General features: G+C 45.1%; 1 protein-coding gene across 2 annotated transcripts in view; it reads left to right on the forward strand.

Annotated features, from left to right (window-relative positions):
- The window catches only part of cubn (cubilin (intrinsic factor-cobalamin receptor)), a 62,559-nt gene that overhangs the window by 35,298 nt on the left and 4,849 nt on the right, over window positions 1-22,412 (forward strand). For both annotated transcript variants that reach the window (XM_041861913.2, XM_041861912.2), the window contains 30 exons: window positions 146-314; window positions 423-604; window positions 1,416-1,572; window positions 1,815-1,931; window positions 2,144-2,257; window positions 2,689-2,817; window positions 3,054-3,186; window positions 3,410-3,615; window positions 3,865-4,046; window positions 4,315-4,507; window positions 4,612-4,809; window positions 5,196-5,342; window positions 5,643-5,833; window positions 8,300-8,468; window positions 8,677-8,851; window positions 9,121-9,299; window positions 9,559-9,765; window positions 9,981-10,121; window positions 11,907-12,094; window positions 12,360-12,531; window positions 12,832-13,035; window positions 13,343-13,492; window positions 13,796-13,917; window positions 14,338-14,563; window positions 14,786-14,973; window positions 15,284-15,440; window positions 15,545-15,694; window positions 15,938-16,126; window positions 18,619-18,745; window positions 19,303-19,520. In XM_041861913.2, coding sequence (XP_041717847.2) covers window positions 146-314; window positions 423-604; window positions 1,416-1,572; window positions 1,815-1,931; window positions 2,144-2,257; window positions 2,689-2,817; window positions 3,054-3,186; window positions 3,410-3,615; window positions 3,865-4,046; window positions 4,315-4,507; window positions 4,612-4,809; window positions 5,196-5,342; window positions 5,643-5,833; window positions 8,300-8,468; window positions 8,677-8,851; window positions 9,121-9,299; window positions 9,559-9,765; window positions 9,981-10,121; window positions 11,907-12,094; window positions 12,360-12,531; window positions 12,832-13,035; window positions 13,343-13,492; window positions 13,796-13,917; window positions 14,338-14,563; window positions 14,786-14,973; window positions 15,284-15,440; window positions 15,545-15,694; window positions 15,938-16,126; window positions 18,619-18,745; window positions 19,303-19,520 — 5,080 coding nt within the window. The remainder of the gene's footprint in view (window positions 1-145; window positions 315-422; window positions 605-1,415; window positions 1,573-1,814; window positions 1,932-2,143; window positions 2,258-2,688; window positions 2,818-3,053; window positions 3,187-3,409; window positions 3,616-3,864; window positions 4,047-4,314; window positions 4,508-4,611; window positions 4,810-5,195; window positions 5,343-5,642; window positions 5,834-8,299; window positions 8,469-8,676; window positions 8,852-9,120; window positions 9,300-9,558; window positions 9,766-9,980; window positions 10,122-11,906; window positions 12,095-12,359; window positions 12,532-12,831; window positions 13,036-13,342; window positions 13,493-13,795; window positions 13,918-14,337; window positions 14,564-14,785; window positions 14,974-15,283; window positions 15,441-15,544; window positions 15,695-15,937; window positions 16,127-18,618; window positions 18,746-19,302; window positions 19,521-22,412) is intronic.

Consider the following 22,412-nt stretch of genomic DNA (forward strand, 5'->3'; position numbering starts at 1 on the left):
AACCCTGTCTCTCTACAGGTGTATACAGGTCCAGACCTGTCAGCTCTCTGTCTCGCCCAGCTCTGCACAACCTCCACCATTTAACTGTATCTTCCTTAACCCCTGAACCTCTGACCCTTAACCTCTAACCCCTGTCTTTCCACAGGTATACGGAGGCCCTGACCTTTCAGCCCCGAGACTAGCCCAGCTCTGCACAACAACCTCCAGCCCCCTCCAGGTGTCCAGCACGGGGAACATGGTCACAGTCCGCTTCAAGTCTGACCCCTATGTCAGTGGCCGAGGGTTCAATGCCAGCTGGGTCGAGGTCCAGGGAGGTGGGTGATAGTTGGCTGTAGACACATACTGTACTGCACATACACACAAATACATACATGTTTTCGCTAAATCCCGCTTCCTCCCCACTCTCCTCTCTTCCTCCCCAGGTTGTGGAGGTCCGATCAAGGCCCCCAGTGGAGAGATCCACTCCCCCAACTACCCCGCCAACTACCCCAACACGGTGGACTGTTCCTGGACCATCTCAGTGGACGTAGGCCACCGGGTCCTCTTCAACTTCACTGACCTGGACATAGAGCTCCACTCCACGTGCCAGTGGGACCATGTAGCTGTGAGTGACTTACTTTATGAATGATGACGTGTTAATGGTATTTATACTTCTGGGATGAGTAGGACATTTGGAATATGATTGTGGTTCTACTCTCTTTATGCCGCTATCTCTCTCAATGTCAGGGTATTGGCATGTCCACACTAACATATGTCATGGTCCTCTGAAAGAAGCTTGGCATCTGAACACAGAGACATTCTATTGAAATATCAACTACTGTTCTGAGGGCAGTTTCCAGTCTGTCCCTCCCACTGCCTCTGTCATTCTAAGTTGCCTTTGTTCCATCCCCCCATCACAGAGAGACAAACCACAAACAGAGTAGAGCTCTTTGTCTCTCTGTGGTTTGGCCGTCTTCTTGTCACATTCCACGGCCCATTATTAACACAGTAAAGGGAAGACAGTACCACCGAAATTATGTGATGTCCCTGATGTCCCACTGGTCAAGTGCCCTAGTGGTCTGTGATACAAGCTAGTGCTACAGATTCTGTTCAGGGAAACAAGTAGCCTTCAGTTTATGCGAAAGAGCATTCCGTGTGTAAGATACAAGATGCAATGAAAAACTGCATTGAGGTAGCCAACAGAATAGTTATCCTTTGAAAAGCCCCCATATGAATCAAATAAAGAGCTGGCGAATGACCGATCATATGTCATTTTCTCACTTAATTGTGATCATTGCGAGACACGAACTACAGGAAACAGAAATTATTCCAGTCCTATTCCATATTTTCCATTCTGAACATCAACTTCTCATCTTTACTGTGTGTGTGCGTGTGTGTGCGTGTGCGTGTGCGTGTGCGTGTGTGTGTGTGTTTAGATCTATGATGGACCCAGTATGTCTGCTCCGCTGCTGGGTCAAGTGTGTGGTCAGACCCGGCCCTCCCCCATCACCTCCACCCAGAACACCATCTTTGTGCGGTTCAGATCTGATGCCAGCCTCAACCACCGTGGCTTTGCCGCCACCTTCTCCGAGGGTGGGTCATCAGCACTGCTCGCATGGCAATAGATACACATATTGATACATATGCTGTACCTCTCTTAGCCGTTATTGAGACATTGAACACATTTCTGGTTCATTACAAATATATTTATGTGGACGAAGTCTGCTCCAGCATTGAACAATATTTGTTTAAAAGTTCTGAATCATTGCCTTTTGCTATAAAAGTGTAGATTTTTGTTTGGATTCTTGTTGTTAAAAAACTTTTATTTCTCTCAGCTTGTGGAGCAACCTTCTTGACAGATGACGTGGGCGGGGCCATCGCGTCGCCACGGTATCCTGCTGTCTACCCAGCCAATCAGAACTGCAGTTGGATCATCAAGGCTCAGTTGCCATGTCAGTTAGCCAATCACATCACAGAGACACACCACTCTATCCACTGCACTACAACTCCCATTCATTTCAATGGCCTGCCATCTTTGGTGATTACCATGGCGTTGACCAATGGTACTTTACAATATAAAAACAATGTAATTGATAGTTATCAGTAACAAACTGAAGTCATGCTGTGTCTTGTTTTCTCTTTCTACACTCTACCCACTGCATAGTCAACCATGTGACCCTGTCGTTTACGGACTTTGAGCTGGAGAGTCTCAACTCCAACTGTTCCCATGACGCTGTGGAGATCCTAGATGGAGATAACTACATGGCACCAGTCATTGGTAAGGTCATGTTACAGGGAGTGGATATTACAGAAGAATACAGATCAGTCCTAGACAATGGATACTGATCCTCTGAGGCTGTAAACTATAGAAGAATATACACAAGAACAGGGGATATAACAGAGACTGTGTAACCCTTTACACTCAAAACCATATATGGGTTGAAAATGGCAGATTTGATCGCTGATCACTTTCTAAATTAGAGCGCTGTGGCTGTATAGTAACATGCTATAAATGACATCAGAGCTCATAAAGGCCAATCCCATGAGTGTAAAGGGTAATGTCATTGTTGCAGCACATGGCCTTTAACATGAAATAACATCTCTCTTCATGAAAATATACTGTGTTGAAGTATTACTGATTACTACTCCAACACAATGAGATAGATACATTTTCCATGTTAATTGTGGTGATATTTATTTTCCCCTCAGGTCGCTACTGTGGGACTGAGATCCCTCACCCAGTCACATCGTTCAGCAACGCCCTGGTTGTCAACTTTGTCTCTGACTCCTCTGTCGCCATGAAGGGCTTCAGAGCAACCTACACAGGCTCCACCTCAAGTAATGCATCTAGCTGCATTTGTCAGAATGGTCAACTATTAGTGGGACCCAATGGTTGTGTCACATAAGGTCTTAAAGTACCTTCAGAAATGTAGTTTGATTCCACATATCTACTGCTATCTATTGCCTATCTTTGTAGAAATCTCCATAGAGAATACATCTGACAGTGTTCAGTTCTGACAGTGACTTACCCTAACCCTCCTCTCACTAATCCTAACCATGTCTTCCTCTCCCAGGCTGTGGAGGGGACTTGATCATGGAGACAGGGGCCTTCAACAGTCCTAACTACCCTGATGCCTACCCTCCCAACGTGGAGTGTGTCTGGACCATCACCAGCTCCCCTGGCAACCGCCTCCAGCTCTCCTTCATGTAAGTCTCCTATACTTATCATGCAGTTATTACATAGGTTATTACATAAGAACAAATGCCTACCTATTGCATCTTCTACGTATACTGAGTATATTTATTATACTGGAATAAGTATGGAATAAGTTGTAAATAAAGTGGTTATAACAGTGTTATTACATAGGTCATTACATATCAATAAAGTCATGACTACGCTAATAGTTATTATTTACCTCTCCTGTGCCAGAATGTTCCAGCTGCAGCAGAGTTCTGACTGTAACAACGATTACCTGGAGATCCGGGAGGGAAACTCTACAGGCGCTCTGGTTGGTCGGTTCTGTGGGGACTCCCTCCCCTCCAACTACACGTCTCTGATTGGCCACGTCCTGTGGGTCAAGTTCCGCTCAGACTCGTCTCTCAGCGGAGCTGGATTCAGAGCTACCTTCTCCCACTGTGAGTGTGTGTGTTGGGGTTTTGTGGGCGCGTGCACACCGTAGTGTCTTACTGTACATCCCACTCTCTCGATGACACAATGCATCTCTTCAGATGCTTTTCCTTTCTGTTAACGCCATGCATGCATCACATCCCTGTCGATGGTCTATCAAAGTCTTTCAATGACAAGATACAGTACATTAGCTTTAGATGCATCTAGTCATACACTCAGTATGCTAAACATAGGACATGTGGTCTCTCCTTCTCCAGTGTATGGGAATGACATCACAGGTACGTCAGGACAGATAGCGTCTCCCCTGTACCCCCGGACATACCCCAACAATGCAGACTACCGCTGGACCATCACTGTACCCGGAGACGACTACATCCAGATCCACTTCCTAGACATCGACATCGAGGACCTGTACGACTGCTATTATGACCAGCTTAAGGTGTGCATCATTTAGGCGACTGATTCTTTTGAAATGACAACCTCTTCCCTTCATAGAATTGAAAACATCCCCAAAAGTCATCTCATTTTGATATTAGTAAACGTTAGATCACTATCATCCTTGAAAACTCATTGTTGTGTTTGTTGTAATAGGGGGTACTGTAAACATGATATAATATAATACTAATACAATATAATAAAATTATATCGGGAACTATAAACCATTACCCAGTCTTTTACTTCTAACCTCTCTCTCTGTGTGTGGTCAGATATTTGACGGGCCCAATATCCATGCCTACTCCCTGGGGACGTTCTGTGGTCTATCCCTGCCCGCCTCGGTCAGTAGCTCCGGCAGCACTGTGACTCTGGAGTTCCAGTCCGACTCTGTGTTGGGGGGAAGAGGCTTCCTCATTGAATGGTCAGCCATACAGAGCTCTGGACCCCTTCCCACCATAGCACCAGGTGTGTGTTTAAGCCAGTCTGTGCGTGTGGGTGTTTGTGCACCCGTCCATGCACCCATCCGTGTGTGTTACTATACTCATTTCTATCGCTCTCTCTGTATGTAGGTGCATGTGGGGGGGCTCTGATGCCAGGCGACAGCCCCAGGTTCCTCTTCTCCCCCGGCTGGCCAGACAGCTATGACCCTAACCTGGAGTGTACCTGGGTCATCCGTTCCCCTGACTCTATCGTGGAGCTCAACTTGCTGTCTCTGGACATGGAGGACTACCCCACCTGCTACTACGACAGCCTGGTCATCAGGGATGGTGAGTGCATGAGAGAGAGGCCTGGATCCTGTTCATTAGGCCACACCATAGCAAAACTTTTTGTAGGAAAATCAAGTATTTCTCATTGGACAAGTTCAGATAGTACATGTTTGTTTCACTCTGTTTTCTTCTGTTTCGTGCAAACTGAACAAGACCATGGTTTAGTAAGACCTTTATACTAGACTACTGGTTAATCAGCTTTGTGTGAAGCGTAAAACACTGAAGTTTTACTTTCTAGTGTCTGGGAGACAGTATGTCACTACCACAACACTGTGTAGTGTGTTTATGTTTTAGCTAAGCAAATGGACACATCTCCTCAGTGATCACTGCATGTCCTTTCCTTTGTGTTCCTGATGTTTACCCCAGTGTGTGTTCTCCTCCTCCAGGTGAGACCAACCTGTCCCCCCTGCTGAACACTGTGTGTGGCCGTGAGCTGCCTGGTCCCATCCACTCTACAGGGGACTCCATGTTCCTCCGCTTCACCTCAGACAGCAGCGTCTCCGGGAAGGGCTTCAACGCTTCCTACTCCAAGGGTGAGCTCACTCACAACCCTCTCTGAACCAATCCAATCACTGGATGTTGTTGACCCTGCTAACTTGGTTGACATCTCATTCTCTTAACCTTGCTGCTGTCTTAGTTTAATATCCAGGCTGTTGATTTCATATTGGTTTGTATCATAGGTTTTTGATCTTCCTGGATTCTGTTTCTCTATGACTTTGACAATGCAGATCATACTGATATCATTGACTGTATTTATCTAAAGGAAAAATATAATTCTCAGTATCTCTTTGACAAGTGACAATAAAATTATTGTTTTCTAATTCTCCTTCTAGGTTGTGGTGGTCTACTGCACGCAGACAGGGGTGTGCTCTCCACCCCACGGTACCCCGAGAACTACCCGTCCAATCTGGACTGTAGCTGGCACGTGATGGTGACCCCAGGCTTCAGAGTGTCTGTTAACATCCAGAGCCCCTTCCAGGTCCAGGGCTTCGGCACCGCCTGCAGCTCTGGAGACTACCTAGAGGTGAGATACAGTGCATTCGGAAAGTATTCAGACCCCTGGACTTTTTCCACATTTTTCTACGTTTTAGCCTTATTCTAAAATTGATTAAATTGCTATTTCTCTTCATCAATCACTGACAAAGCAAAAACACGTTTTTAGAAATTTGTGCAAATGTATTACAAATAAAAAACGGAAATATCACATTTACATAAGTATTCAGACCTTTTACTCAGTACTTTGTTGAAGCACCTTTGGCAGCGATTACAGCCTTAAGTTTTCTTGGGTATGACTCTACAAGCTTGGCACACCTGTATTTGGGGAGCTTCTCCCATTCTCTGCAGATCCTCTCAAGCTCTGTCAGGTTGGATGGGGAGCGTCGCTGCACAGCTATTTTCAGGTCTCTCCAGAGATGTTCAATCGGGTTCAAGTTCAGGCTCTGGCTGGGCCACTCAAGGACATTCAGAGACTTGTTCCCAAGCCACTCCTGCATTGTCTTGGTTGTGTGCTTAGGGTCGTTGTCCTGTTGGAAGGTGAACCTTCGGCCCAGTCTGAGGTCCTGAGCGCTCTGGTGCAGGTTTTCATCAAGGATCTCTCTGTACTGCTGCATTCATCTTTCCGTCGATTCTGACTAGTCTTCAAGTCCCTGCCGCTGAAAAATATCCCCACAGCAAGATGCTGCCACCACCATGCTTCACCGTAGGGATAGTGCTAGGTTTCCTCCAGATGTGACACTTGGCATTCAGGCAAAAGAGTTCAATCTTGGTTTCATCAGACGAGAGAATCTTGTTTCTCATGGTCTGAGAGTCTTTAGGTGCCTTTTGGCAAACTCCAAGCGGGCTGTCATGTACCTTTTACTGAGGAGTGGCTTCTGTCAGGCCACTCTACCATAAATGCCTGATTGGTGGAGTGCTGCAGAGATGGTTGTCCTTCTGGAAGGTTCTCCCATCTCTACAGAGGAACTCTGGAGGTCTGTCACCTCCCTGACCAAGGCCCTTCTCCCCCGATTTCTCAGTTTGGCCGGGCCGCCAGCTCTAGGAAGAATCTTGGTGCTTCCAAACTTCTTTCATTTACGAATGATAGAGGCCACTTTGTTCTTGGGGACCTTCAATGCTTCAGAAATGTTTTGGTACCCTTCCCCCGGTCTGTGCCTTGACACAATCCTGTCTCGGAGCTTTACGGACAATTCCTTCGACTTTATGGCTTGGTTTCTTTGCTCTGACATGCACTGTCAACTGTGGGACCTTATATAGACAGGTGTGCCTTTCCAAATCCTGTCCAATCAATTGAATTCACCACAGGTGGACTCCAATCAAGTTGTAGAAACATCTCAAGGATGGTCAATGGAAACAGGATGCACCAGAGCTTAATTTCGAGTCTCATAGGTCTGAATACTTATGCAAAGATTCAAAGAACCTGTTTTCACTTTGTCATTATAGGGCATTGTGTCTAGATTATTATATATATTTTTTATTTTTTTGGTGTATTTTACCCCCTTTTTCGTAGTATCCAATTGGTAGTTACCATCTTGTCCCATCGCTGCAACTCCCGTACGGATACGGGAGAGGCGAAGGTCGAGAGTCGTGTGTCCTCCGAAACACAACCCAACCTAGCCGCACTGCTTCTTGACACAGTGCCCGCTTAACCCGGAAGCCAGCCGCACCAATGTGCCGGAGGAAACACTGTACACCTGGCGACCGAGTCAGCGTGCACTGTGCCCAACCCGCCACAGGAGTCGCTAATGCGCAATGGGACAAGAACATCCCTGCCGGCCAAACCCTCCCCTACCCTGGACGGCACTGGGCCAATTGTGCACCTCCCCATGGGTCTCCCGGTCATGGCCAGCTGCGACAGAGCCTGGAATCGAACCAGGATCAATAGTGGCACAGCGATGCAGTGCCTTAGACCTCTGCGCCACTCGAGAGGCCCCGTGTAGATTGAGAAAAAAATAATAATTGAATCCATTTTAGAATAAGGCTGTAACATAACAAAATGTGGAAAAAGGGAAGGGGTCTGAATACTTTCCAAATGCACTGTAATAGAGTCAAATAGAGTAGAGAAGCGCATTGCCCAGTAGAATAGAAGAAAATAGATGAGATTAGAGTATAGAAAATAGTAGAATGGAGTATAATAGAGTAGATATATAATATTTTCTAACATCAAATGCACTGTTGACATATTTATAATATGTTATATAACTTGGATAGTTGTTTATCATATCAATGGATGCTACTTAGACAAATAGTTATTTGAAGCATGATCAGGTTGATTATATATAATGAATAGTTTGAACCAGTCTCCTAAATGATTCTGAAAGCCACAGCTATACAGAATGTACTACACCTTGTTATAGCCAGGAAGAGTTATCTGCTCTGACAGATTCAATTTACCCAGTGAGTGATATGGATTGTAACATGACCCTTACCCCTCTGTGTGTGTGTGCGTTACTGTGTGTGTGTGTGTGTTCAACCCGCCGCCTGTCTGTCTTAGTTGAGGAACGGTCCAGACGCCTCAGCCCCCTCTCTGGGGGGTCGTCTGTGTGGCACCAGCCCCCCTTCCATCACCCAGACAACAGACAACAACCTCCACATACGATTCATCTCAGACGCCACCAACGAGGGCAGCGGCTTCAAACTGACCTTTGAAGCCCACAGCCAGGGTGAGACTTTAATAACAGTAACTTGTTATAACATGTTAATAACACGGACAATCAAAAAGGTTTAGATTGAAATACTGTAATGTATGTTTTTACATGATTGAGACCACTGTATTTTGGGCGTATGAGCATAGAGGTCAAAGTGCATGTGAGAAAATACTTTCGGATTTCTAGATTTTCCTAATGACATGTATTTTCTCTCCGCCTGTAGCTTGTGGAGGAGGCATTGAGCTGAGTGACTCGGACCCTCCAGGCTACATCACGTCACCCAACTACCCCCAGAACTACCCCCAGAACGTGGACTGTATCTGGGTCATCACCGTGCCCAACGGGGAGTCTGTCCAGATCGACTTTGAGGATGAGTTCGACATCGAGCCTACGTCCAAGTATGACTAAACTAATGTCCCATTTGATATCATGGTCCTGTTGTAATTCTTCATAATGTTTCTTTCAACTTGTATTAACTTGTTATAACTTCTTATGTCATGTTTCTTATATTTGAGTACAGAACGCTGTATGTATCTTATATATGAGCACAGAGTATGACAGTATTTCTATAAGACTGTATCCAAGAGACATATTGTACCATTCTGTTGTTGTTGAATTTTTGAAGAAAACAATTTCATGAGATTTACCCCCAATGTTTTGTCATCAGCTGTTTCTATGACTACATTGAGCTCCTTGATGGTGCCACCTCTGATGCTGACTCCATGGCTAAACTGTGTGGCAACACCAGGCCCTCTACCCAGCATTCCACTGGCTCCACCATGTACCTGCGCTTCCGCACAGATGCCAGCATCACACACAAGGGCTTCAAGGCCAAGTACTCCATCGGTGAGTGTAACTCGAACAGAATCAACCCACTCCACCACACTCTCAAATACAGTCTCACACACGCTCACACGCTCTCTGAAAAACACCCTAACACCTACATAGACCTTGAACCCTCTCAGTGGGTATGTTACAGTATCAAACATAACTCAAAAAGCAGATGTATTTTGCTGAGCAGATGTATCTTCTACAAGAGATGCAGGAGATACTTGGAATGACCCGGATCTCAATCTTTGCTTTTGGTCTTTTCAATCCAACACAGCCACGTGTGGAGGCACCTACACTGGCCAGAGTGTTACCATCAAGAGCCCTGGTTTCCCTGCTAACTACCCAGACAACTCAGCCTGTCAGTGGTACCTGGAGGGCCCTACAGGACACTACCTCACCCTCTCCTACAACAACTTCAGCCTCCAGAGCACAGTAGACTGCAACAGTGACTATGTGGAGATACGAGAGTACAATGCCTCAGGTAAGAGATCTCTCAGATAACCTGCTGTATGTGTACGGATTCTTGACATGTTTCTAACAATGTTCTGCCTAAAAATGATAATGGTGTGTGCACATACAGTTGTGTTATATGTCTTATCTAAGAAGTCTAATTCAGTTTGTCAATTTGTGTAATTAATTTTGTCTAATGTGATGAAATAAAGTTGACGAATGTGTTGCCGGTATGCCCTGTTCCAGGGCGCCTCCTGGGAAAGCATTGTGGGAACAGTATGCCTACCCCTATGGACACAGGAGACAGCTTTGCTTATGTCAAGTTTATCTCCGACAGCAGTGGAAACGCCCCAGGATTCAGTCTGTCCTTTGTGGCCAGTGTGGAAGGTACAAGACAATTAATTTAAGATTTACAGTGCATTCGGAAAGTTCAGACCCCTTCACTTTTTCCACATTTTGTTACGTTACAGCCTTATTCTAAAATTGATTAAATAGTTTTTTTCCCCTCATCAATCTACACACAATACCCCATAATGACAAAGCAAAAACAGGTTTTTAGAAATTTTTGGCAAATGTATTACAAAAGAAAAACTGAAATATCATATTTACATAAGTATTCAGACCCTTTACTCAGTACTTTGTTGAAGCACCTTTGGCAGCGATTACAGCCTCGAGTCTTCTTGGGTATGACGCTACATGTTTGCCACACCTGTATTTGGGGAGTTTCTCCCATTCTTCTCTGCAGATCCTCTCAAGCTCTGTCAGGTTGGATGGGGAGCGTCGCTGCACAGCTATTTTCAGGTCTCTCCAGAGATGTTCAAGTCCGGGCTCTGGCTGGGCCACTCAAGGACATTCAGAGACTTGTCCCGAAGCCACTCCTGCGTTGTCTTGGCTGTGTACTTAGGGTCATTGTCCTATTGGAAGGTGAACCTTCGGCCCAGTCTGAGGTCCTGAGCGCTCTGGAGCAGGTTTTCATCAAGGATCTCTCTATACTTTGCTCCGTTCATCTTTCCTTCGATCCTGACTAGTCTCCCAGTCCCTGCCGCTGAAAAACATCGCCACAGCATGATGCTGCCACCACCATGCTTCACCATAGGGATGGTGCCAGGTTTCCTCCAGACGTGACGCTTGGCATTCAGGCCAAAGAGTTCAATCTTGGTTTCATCAGACCAGAGAATCTTGTTTCTCATGGTCTGAGAGTCCTTTAGGTGCCTTTTTGGCCAAATCCAAGCGGGCTGTCATGTGCCTTTTACTGAGGAGTGGCTTCCGTCTGCCTACTCTACCATTAAGGCCTGATTGGTGGAGTGCTGCAGAGATGGTTGTCCTTCTGGAAGTTTCTCCCATCTCTACAGAGGAACTCTGGAGCTCTGTCAGAGTGACCATCGGGTTCTTGGTCACCTCCCTGACCAAGGCCCTTCTCCCCCGATTGCTCAGTTTGGCTGGGCGGCCAGCTCTAGGAAGTGTCTTGGTGGTTCCAAACTTCTTCCATTGAAGAATGATGGAGGCCACTGTGTTCTTGGGGACCTTCAATGCTGCAGAATTTTTTTGGTACACTTCCACAGATCTGTTCCTCGACACAATACTGTCTCGGAGCTCTACGGACAATTCCTTCGACCTCATGGCTTGGTTTTGCTCTGACATACACTGTCAACTGTGGGACCTTGATATAGAAGGTGTGCCTTTCCAAATCATGTCCAATCAATTGAATTTACCACAGGTGGACTCCAATCAAGTTGTAGAAACATATCAAGGATGATGAACGGAAACAGGATGCACCTGAGCTCAATTTCAAGTCTCCTAGCAAAGGGTCAGAATACTTCTGTAAATAAAGTATTTCTGTTTTTATATTTAATAAATTAGCAAACATTTCTAAAAACCAGTTTTCGCTTTGTCATTATGGGTTATTGTGTTCAGATTGATGAGGAAAATAAATAATTTAATCAATTTTAGAATAAGGCTGAAACGTAACAAAATGCGGAAAAGGGAAGGTGTCTGAATACTTTCCGAATGCACTGTATGTGTGATTTCTGTGTCATAGCTTCGTGTAGTATTGGTATTAGCAGTGAAAATGACTGACTGACAGTCAAAGTTAATAAGCTGTAGTTAGGTATTGATGTAAACAACCCATTCTTTCTTTTGCACTCTCATTCTTTCTATACTGTCCCCCTACAGTGTGTGGAGGTGAGCTGAACGCTCCCTCGGGGACCATCTCATCCCCTAACTACCCCAACCTGTACCCTCACAGCCGTACGTGTCGTTGGGAGATAACTGTGGTCCCGGGGAGAAGGGTCACTCTCACCATCAACGACCTTCGGCTGGAGGGCACCAGCAGCAGCAGCTGCTATGCCGACTATGTGGATGTGGGTCCCACTTATCTTTCAGCTGTCCTTCTCATCTTTTAGGTTAACTTTTTCATCCTTTAAGTCAGTCTGTTGTTTATTTTCTCATTTGCCCCCACTTGCTGTGTAGTCATTTAATCTAAGATTAAATTGTGCTCAATTCTTCTAGCACGTAATCAGCCAGGTCACATCCGTGGTCTTTCCATGCTTCCAGTATGACTTTATTGGTTCTAATGCAGTTCTAATGGTTCTAACTGGTTCTGATGGCGTGGTTCTCCTCCCTCAGGTGTTAAACGGCGTGGCGGCAACTGCCCCTCATATCCAGCGGTTGTGTGGCACCGTGCCAACAGGCTACCAGGTTAAGTCATCAGGGAACACCATGACTGTAGAGTTCCGTACCGACTCCTCTGTCTCCAATGGAGGCTTTACAGCTACCTACTCCTCCAGTGAAGATGCATGTGAGTACAGCTCTACTCTCCTCTTCCTCGCAACTCTTCCCCAGGGCATTGGTATAAGATCATGTGTTCTCAGTCAACCTTCAGTACCTATAAGGGTTAATAATAAAGGCAGCCAATGCAGTTGTGACCTTATGCAAAGTATGTCTTTAATGTGTAAAGTGAGTTGCCATCCTTATAGGGATGTTAACATGTGGGTTTGATTTGATTTGAATTATCAAAGCTGCTCTCAAGTGAAATATCATACATTTAAAATACCCTTAAGTGTTGTCTTGTTCTTAACCTCTATGTCCTCCTCCATAGTATGTGGTGGCATCCTTAGTGACCCAGCTGGAGGTAACTTCACCTCCCCGGGCTACCTCACCTCTAACTACAGCAACAACCTGAACTGTGAGTGGCTGATCCAGAACCCTACACAAATCAACTCGTCCATCGTCGTCCTCCTAGAAGACCTACACCTGGAGAACCATCAGACCTGCGAGTCCGACTACATAGAGTTCCGCCTGGGTGAGTCACAACGCGCTCTGAATGTGTTGTTTTGCTAATTGAAGAATGTTTATGTTCGTATTTAAAGTAACTACTCATTGGGGCGGTTTACCAGACACAGATTTAAGCCTGGCCGTAGACTAAAAAGCACTTTCAATGGAGATTCTGCATTGAGCTTGCTTTTTATTCCAGGACTAGTCTTAATCTATGTCCGGGAAACTTCCCCTAAGTTATAAAGACAAGTGATTATGTGCCTAACCTTGCTGAAAACTGATCCCCAGAAACAGGCTGTGTAACTGTGTGGATGTTGTGTATCTTCCCTTCCTAGGTGACTCTAGCGGGGAGCTGCTGGCCCAGTTCTGTGGCCAGACCACTCCTATGATTCCCCTGGTGGTGTCCACCCCTGAACTCTGGGTCCACTTCCAGACCAACCAAGCTATAGGAGACCTGGGCTTCAAGGCCAAGTACCTATTCTCCGGTGAGTTTAGCCCCATCTCTATGTCTCTCACGTACAGTTCCTCAATATCTTAACTGAACATCATGTGGTCCGAGCACCACAAGTTTTATTCTGAGGGATATCAGACACAGATCGATGCTCCACTAAGGCATCAAGATATGAAATGTAACATTACAATCTTCATGACCTCTCCATCTCCCTGGTTGTTGGTAGACTGGGGAAGGAGGTGTAATCTCCAGTCCTGCCTAACCAAACATGAACCTCTTTACTCAGCCGTTGTGTCTAGCTCCTAACCTCTACCTCTGTCTACTTACCTCCCTATAGAATGTGGTGGTAGGCAGACCGGACAGGGAGGCATAATCTCTAGCCCTGCCTACCCTAACATCTACCCCAGCCCCAGTCGCTGTGCTTGGTTACTGGAGGCCCCTGAGGGTCACACCATCACTGTGAGTAGTGGAGAATCCCTCAGCAGCACGTTCTGGAGTTGGATTCAATCGTGTGTGTGTGTGTGTGTGTTTTGGAAGTTAAAGTTAGCTACATAGCTAACACTGTAAGACCAATATCAATAAACATGTGAAGTAGCTAGCTAGCCATTTTGGGAAGTAAAGAGGATTTGTGATGCATTTGTGATGCATTTCTCTTTGGTAGATGGTGTGATTGTTATATTTATTTACCTGGATGGTCAGTTTTTTTAGGTAATAGTAACATTAATAGTGACATTGATGTAGTGTATGGTATTTATGCAGAGCTTGTGCTATAAATTGTATGGTATAGTATAAATACAGCTTATGCAACACCAACAGCCATCACATACCATACAGATTTCCCTTAAAAACCATTCAAACCACTCCCTGTTGTACCCTCAGCTCACCTTCAGCTACTTCAACCTGGAGCCTCACAATACCTGTGGCTGGGACTCTGTCACCATCTTCAACGGGGGCTCCCCAGGGTCTCCTGTGATTGGCCAGTACTGTGGAACCACCTCCCCGGGAACCATCCAATCAGGGTCCAACAAGCTGGTGGTGGTTTTCCTGGCCGATCACTCAGTGTCCAGCGGAGGGTTCGTGGCCACCTGGTCAACTGACTCCTCAGGTAGGCTATGGGCCAATGAGTGACCAGGATGTCGTCTTGGCCAGGGTTGAGGTCAATTTCATTTCAATTCAGTCAATTCAGGAAGTAAACAAATATAGAAATCAGATACTTTCTGGATTGACTGAATTTAAATGGAATTCACCCCAGCCCTGGTCTTGTGATTGTTCTGTGAAAGTTGTGTGATATGTTGTGAAAACATGATGTACTGTTGTATCCCTACAGGCTGTGGAGGAGTGATACACGCTGACACTGGCGTCATCAAGTCTCCCAACTACCCTCAGAACTTCCCTGCCAACATCGAGTGTTCCTGGACCATCATTGCCCACGAGGGCAACCACCTGGAGATGAACTTCAGCTCTGACTTCCAGATCCCTGATGCCAACGGGCAGTGCCAGAGCAACTACATCAAGGTAAACACACACCATTGAACCTCCCATCTCCTGTACTTGCTTGATAGGATTGCGCCCTCTATTAAAATAGCCTTTGTTACTGCAAGGTTGATGCTCCGCTGACACCACATGACTAAAATAATGAACCCAAGGAGTGGGAATTCCTCTGTATAACGGTTCTGTGCAGAGGTGTGTGTTACACCAGTGGATCTGTGGTCTGCTAGCTGCAGGGTGTGACAGCACTGATCCAGTTGACATCAAATCTCCCTACTGTACAGTACATACTGAACATCACGTCTGTTTATTACTATCTCTGTGGTATTACCTGTAGGTGTGGTCAGGTGATAGTGAGCGAACTGATGGACTGCTAGCTACAGGTTGTGGTACCACCGCCCCAGCCCCCATCATCGCTCCCTACAACACCATCACCACTAGGTTCCAGTCCACTGGAACCCCAGGAAGAGGCTTCTCAGCCAACTACATCACAAGTGAGTAGAGTACTACTAGTGTCTGTTAGTTACACATTTACAGTCGTCATATATCAGTGTATTTGAACCACTATAAAGTTCTCTCTGTTGGTGTCTTCTCTTAGGGTGTGGAGCTAACTTCACTGCCCCCACCGGCCGGGTGGTGTCGCCCAACTACCCAGCCGACTACCCCTTACTCTCCGACTGTAGTTACCTCATAGACGTTGGACCCCAGACTGTCGTCATCCTGGAGTTCCGCAGCTTCCAGGTAGAAGGTAAGAAGAAGGACCATCTAAATGGTCATCTTGGCTCTCCTGCAACATGATAGCTGTGTAACAACAACTGCACAAGAGATTTGTCTCTTGCTCTTTGCTGTTGAGAAAGTCAGCCCGATATGCTACTTCCGAAATGCGTATCGCTTATTCTACCTTCAAATCACATTTATAATACTACGATTATTTTTACAGTTAGTTTCCCCCCATATTGTCCTAACCTGTGTCCTTTGTGTCCTGTCCTAGCCCATTCCACGTGTCTGTATGACGGGGTGAAGGTGTACCGTGGTACCCACCCTACGGGGACCCCTCTGGCCACCGTGTGTGGCAGCACCATCCCTGGACCCTTCAACACCCTGGGACCCATGCTGGTCAACTTCTACTCCGACTCCATCATCAACGACAACGGCTTCCTGGCTGAGTACAGAGCTATACGTGAGTATCATGCTTCAAGTCTGAGGCCCAATCCTAAATCAACCCATGGACCCTAAGCCTTCTGCCAGGGGTGTCCAACTCAATTCCTGGCCGTGCCTCGGCTGGTTTTTGTTATTTCCTTTCAACTCCTGCCCAATTTAGACTTAGACAACAAGGTGAGGAGAGTTCCTAACTACCTTCAGAGGACTGGAGTTTGACACATTTGCCTTATGCACTTGAAAAGATCTGAGAAGATGTTATTTGTGTAAGCAAATGTGGTGAAATGTGGTGAACCCTAACAAAAGGCAAGGTGGAGCTATTACCATATTGCTTACACCTGAGTATTAGTGCGTTCTGGCCCTGACTGGGTCTGTCTGGGCCTCTGGGCTCAGTGTTTTGGGCTTTTGGCCTCATAGTTCTGGGGTTGTTTACCATTAAGAGGGGAATGCTGCCGTTGCGCTGGCGCTCCATTCAGCCCAGTGGAGAATGTGAAGAATGGAGAGACGCTGCGCTTTCTAACAATCAGAGGGGATTTGAGAGGAGAGAGGGCTCTGGATACCAGGCCACAGCAGATGGATACCAGGCCAGGGGCAACACATACACACAATAGACCCACACAAACATACAGTGCCTTCAGAAAGTATTGACACCCCATGACTTTTTACAAATTGTGTTGTTACAGCCTGAATTTAAAATGGTCACTGGCCTACACACAATACCCCATAATGGTCACTGGCCTACACACAATACCCCATAATGTCAAAGATATTTTTACAAATTAATAAAAAATGAAAATCTGAAATGTCTTGAGTCAATAAGTATTCAACCCCTTTATGGCAAGCCTAAATAAATTCAGGAGTAACAATGTGCTTAACAAGTCACATAATACCAAATAATAGTGTTTAACATGATTTTGGAATGACTACCTCATCTCTGTACCCCACACATACAATTATCTGTAAGGTCCCTCAGTCGAGCAGTGAATTTCAAACACAGATTCAACCACAAAGACCAGGGAGGTTTTCCAATGCCTCGCAAAGAAGGGCACCTATTGGTAGATGGGTAAAAAAAAAAAAAAAAAAAAAAAGAGGCAGATATTGAATAACCCTTTGAGCATGGTGAAGTTATTAAATACACTTTGGATGGTGTATCAATACACCCAGTCACTACAAAGATACAGGCGTCCTTCCTAACTCAGTTGCCGGAGAGGAAGGAAACCGTTCAGGGATTTCAACATGAGGCCAATGGTAACTTTAAAACAGTTACAGAGTTTAATGGCTGTAATAGAAAAAAACTGAGGACGGATCAACAACATTGTAGTTACAACACAATACTAACCTAAATGAGTGAAAAGAAGGAAGCCTGAACAGAATATAAATATTCCAAAACATGCATCTTGTTTGCAACAAGGCACTAAAGTAATATTGCAAAAAATTTGGCAAAGCAATTAACTTTTTAATCCTGAAAAAAAAGTGTTATTTTTTGGGCAAATCCAATATAACACATTACTGAGTACCACTCTCCATATTTTCAAGCATAGTGGTGGCTGCATCATGTTATGGGTATGCTTGTAATCATTAAGGGCTTGGGAGTTTATCAGGATAAAAAATAAATGGAATGGAGCTAAGCGCAGGCAAAGTCCTAGTGGAAAACCTGGTTCAGTCTGCTTTCCCCCAGACACTGGGAAAGGAATTCACTTTTCAGCAGGACAATAACCTAAAACACAAATCTACACTGGAGTTGCTTACCAAGAAGAATGTTCCAGAGTGGCCGAGTACAGTTTTGACTTAAACCTACTTGAAAATCTATGGCAAGACCTGAAAATGAAATATTTCTGTATTTCATTTTCAACAAATTTGATAACATTTCTAAAAACATGTTTTCAGTTTTTCATTACGGGGTATTGTGTGTAAATGGGTGAGAAAAAACAGTTTAATCCATTTTGAATTCAGGCTGTAACACAGCAAAATGTGGAATATGTCAAAGGGTATGAATACTTTCTGAAGGCATGCTCACAAACACACACACGCACCCTTCAATTCATAATGATTACACTCTGACCTCTGTAATATTCAGACATGCAGCCTGTCAGACAGAACAGTAAATAAGTATCATCATCAGTAGCTAAATGACTCAGACGGACGCCCACACACTTCAGACAGTATGACAAGGCAGCCATTATAGCCTCTATAATGGGGGAGACACCACTCTCCATCAAGCCTTTTAGATGACTCGTGTCTACAGTGGCATGGTCAGTGTGACTGCCTGCACGTTGAAAGCTCAGAGTAGTTAAAAACGAAAACCTTATTGCTTAATGAAAACAGCTCTTCTCTCAGAGCCAAGACACACAACAAAATACAGTCTGAAAATCAACAGAATTCATTCAAGTAGAATTCATTCAAGTCGATTTAATTCAAGTAGCAGACAAAGGTGGTGGAAGGAGAATAATAGAAGGTATTTTTGTCTCTGGTATGGTCATAGAATGATATTAATCAGTGTTTTTTTACTCTTAGCATGTGGAGGTGTGTTCAACAGCACTTCTGGTACGGTCAGCAGCCCAGCTGGCATCGATAACTACCACCACAACATGAACTGTACCTACCACATCATCGTCACCGAAAACTGGGTCATCAACCTCAAGTGAGTCCAAGGGACATGCTGCTTTGTCTAACAACCCAGAGGTCTAATAATGATCAGAAAACCAACACAATCCATCATCATTCAAAATAAGAACAGGGAGCAAATGCAAGGCTTAAGCTGAAGTGTTGACTTAGTATAAAGCACGTATAAGACTGCATTCTTAGCTAACAATGAGTACCTCATGTTTGTAGTGTAGTAAGATTATTCTGATTCTGGAACAGTTTTTCTCTCTGTGATCAGAAGAGAACAGACTGTCTCATGTCCCGCCTGTTTCCACCTGCAGGTGTTATTCCCTTTGTGTCACACCATAACCCCACTGAGAGTGTGTGTCCGTGTGTGTGTGTCTGGGTGTGTGTGGAAAGTTTTCCTCTATGGACCAGGCACCTCCTAACTCAAAACAATTACTTTCCTCCAAAGGGACTTTCTGTGTGTGACAGTGTTTTAACAAACCCACATGAACAGGTTGACACCTTTCTCGAAAGTCGTGTTAGGCTTTAAATGACACCCACATCTCCTCAGACGTCCCATAACCCTCTGCCTCTCCTTCCACCAATCAGGTGGAACACCTTCCATCTGGAGGCGTCGTCGTCCTGTCGCTATGACTACGTGATCGTGTACGACGGGCCCAACACCATGGCTCCTATAATGGGGCAGTTCTGTGGCACGGCACTCCCGCCCAACCTCCAGTCCACAACCAATCAGATGTTCATCGCCTTCATTACCGACTCATCCGTGTCTGGGATTGGCTGGAGGGCCACCTACATTGAGACTCTGGGTAGGTCATCTTACACTGGGCTTCTCTATTGGTCTATTAAAAACAATGGACAGTGTTACATTTTTCTTATCGTCTATCCCTAAGTGTCCCTGACACTATATGGGCTATTGAAAACAATGGAGAGTATCTATATATATATTTTTTTACAAATCTTACATTGTCCTATACTTATTCAGGCTCCAAGCTACTGTCGACGTTAAGTTACTATAATTTGTTTTACACTCACTCTAAATCAGTGAGAGGCCAGGATTGTTGTTCTACTCACTCCAGTATCAACCCAAGTCTTAAATCGGTGTGTAGAGGGGGGGTACATTCCCAATGACTGACTGCCCGCTGCACATAAACAGCCTTTTGTCCATCCGATGGGCAAGGGGCCAGCCAGCCATACTAGTGTACTCAGACCAGGACAAAAGAGAGAGAGGCGTTCTGCATGCATCAAGCTAGTGAATAAAGGGCGTGAATGTGAGTTTTTTTAAATCTCTTTTGCCATTTATTTTAATGCATTTTATCTAGTTGATTTGTATTTGTTTGATAGTCTAGATACAAATGTCTCTATAAAGTATAGGGAGGGCTGAGAAAGAATCCAAGATTCCATCATTGTCTTAGAAGAGAGCCATAGTGAATCACCCCCTCTGTGTTACACTAAAATCAATCTCCAGCTGTGGTTCCCCCTGTTTCCCATGGAGCAGAAGGCCCTCCGAGGGATGTGAGCAGCTGAACAGACTGGGCAGAGGGGGAAGATTTATGACTGCGCACACAAACACTCCTCTGTCTCTCTGGGGGTGTTGGGAGTTCTATAGATTTGAACACATTCTGTTCAATATTCACAGCTTACCCTCTCGCTCTCTCTCTGGGAGTGTTGGGAGTTCTATAGGTTTTAACACATTATGTTCAATGTTCACAGCTCAGACATATCGAGTGCCTCAGTTTAGATGCATACAGAGCAGCAACAGCGGGAGGGACAACCGAGTATATGGGGACAATGACACTCTTGATGTGATATTAAATATCACTTGATGGGTAGATACTCAACCAGTACTGTTTTGAAGGTGTATCAACCTTGTTTGATGATGTAGGCCTATACATGTGTAATAACAGCCATGCAATCTTCTTTTGGAATTCATGGACATTTAGCGCCATCTGCTGTTTTTATTTTAATTATTTAACCTGTATTTAACTAGGCAAGTCAGTTAAGAACAAATTCTTATTTACAATGACGGCCTACCAAAAGGCAAAAGGCCTCCTGCGGGGACGGGGGCTGGGATTAAACCTAAAAAATTAAATAAAAAATATAGGACAAAACACACCACAACAAGAGAGACCCCACAACACTACATAAAGAGAGACCTAAGACAACAACATAGCATGGCAGCAACACATAACAACACAGCATGGTAGCAACACAACATGACAACAACATGGTAGCAACACAACATGGCAGTTGCACAACATGGTAGCAGCACAAAACATGGTATAAATATTATTGGGCACAGACAACAGCACAAAGGGCAAGAAGGTAGAGACAACAATACATCACGCGAAGCAGCCACAACTCTCAGTAAGAGTGTCCATGATTGAGTCTTTGAATGAAGAGATGAAGGTAAAACTGTCCAGTTGGAGTGTTTTTTGCAGCTCGTTCCAGTCGCTAGCTGCAGAGAACTGAATAGAGGAGCGACCCAGGGATGTTTGTGCTTTGGGGACCTTTTAACAGAATGTGACTGACAGAACAGGTGTTGTATGTGGAGGATGAGTGCTGCAGATGAGGGCTGAGTGAGGCCTAAGAGGGTTTTATAAATAAGCATCAACCAGTGGGTCTTGCGATGGGGATACAGAGATGACTAGTTTACAGAGGAGTATAGAGTGCAGTGATGTGTCCTATAAGGAGCATTGGTGGCAAATCTGATAGCCGAATGGTAAAGAACATCTAGTCGCTCGAGAGCACCCTTACCTGCCAATCTATAAATTACGTCTCCGTAATCTAGCATGGGTAGGATGGTCATCTGAATCAGGGTTAGTTTGGCAGCTGGGGTGAAAGAGGAGCGATTACGATAGAGGAAACCAAGTCTAGATTTAACCTTAGACTGCAGCTTTGATATGTGCTGAGAGAAGGACAGTGTACCATCTAGCCATACTCCCAGGTACTTGTATGAGGTGACTACCTCAAGCTCTAAACCCTCAGAGGTAGTAATCACACCGGTTGGGAGAGGGGCATTCTTCTTACCAAACCACATGACCTTTGTTTTGGAGGTGTTCAGAACAGGGTTAAGGGCAGAGAAAGCTTGTTGGACACTAAGAAAGCTTTGTTGTAGAGCGTTTAACACAAAATCCGGGGAGGGGCCAGCTGAGTATAAGACTATCATCTGCATATAAATGGATGCGAGAGCTTCCTACTGCCTGAGCTATGTTGTTGATGTAAATTGAGTAGAGCGTGGGGCCTAGGATCGAGCCTTGGGGTACTCCCTTGGTGACAGGCAGTGTCTCAGACAGCAGATGTTCCGATTTTAGACACTGCACTCTTTGAGAGAGGTAGTTAGCAAACCAGGCCAAAGACCCCTCAGAGACACCAATACTCCTTAGCCGGCCCACAAGAATGGAATGGTCTACCGTATCAAAAGCTTTGGCCATGTCAATAAAAATAGCAGCACAACATTGCTTAGAATCAAGGGCAATGGTGACATCATTTAGGACCTTTTAAGGTTGCAGTGACACATCCATAACCTGAGCGGAAACCAGATTGCATACCAGAGAGAATACTATAGACAAGAAAGCCAGTCAGTTGATTATTGACAAGTTTTTCCAACACTTTTGATAAACAGGGCAAAATAGAAATTGGCCTATAACAGTTAGGATCAGCTTGATCTCCACCTTTAAATAAAGGATGCACCGTGGCTG

Source organism: Coregonus clupeaformis, chromosome 34 (genome assembly GCF_020615455.1).
Source record: "Coregonus clupeaformis isolate EN_2021a chromosome 34, ASM2061545v1, whole genome shotgun sequence".
NCBI classification, from domain to species: Eukaryota; Metazoa; Chordata; class Actinopteri; order Salmoniformes; family Salmonidae; genus Coregonus; species Coregonus clupeaformis.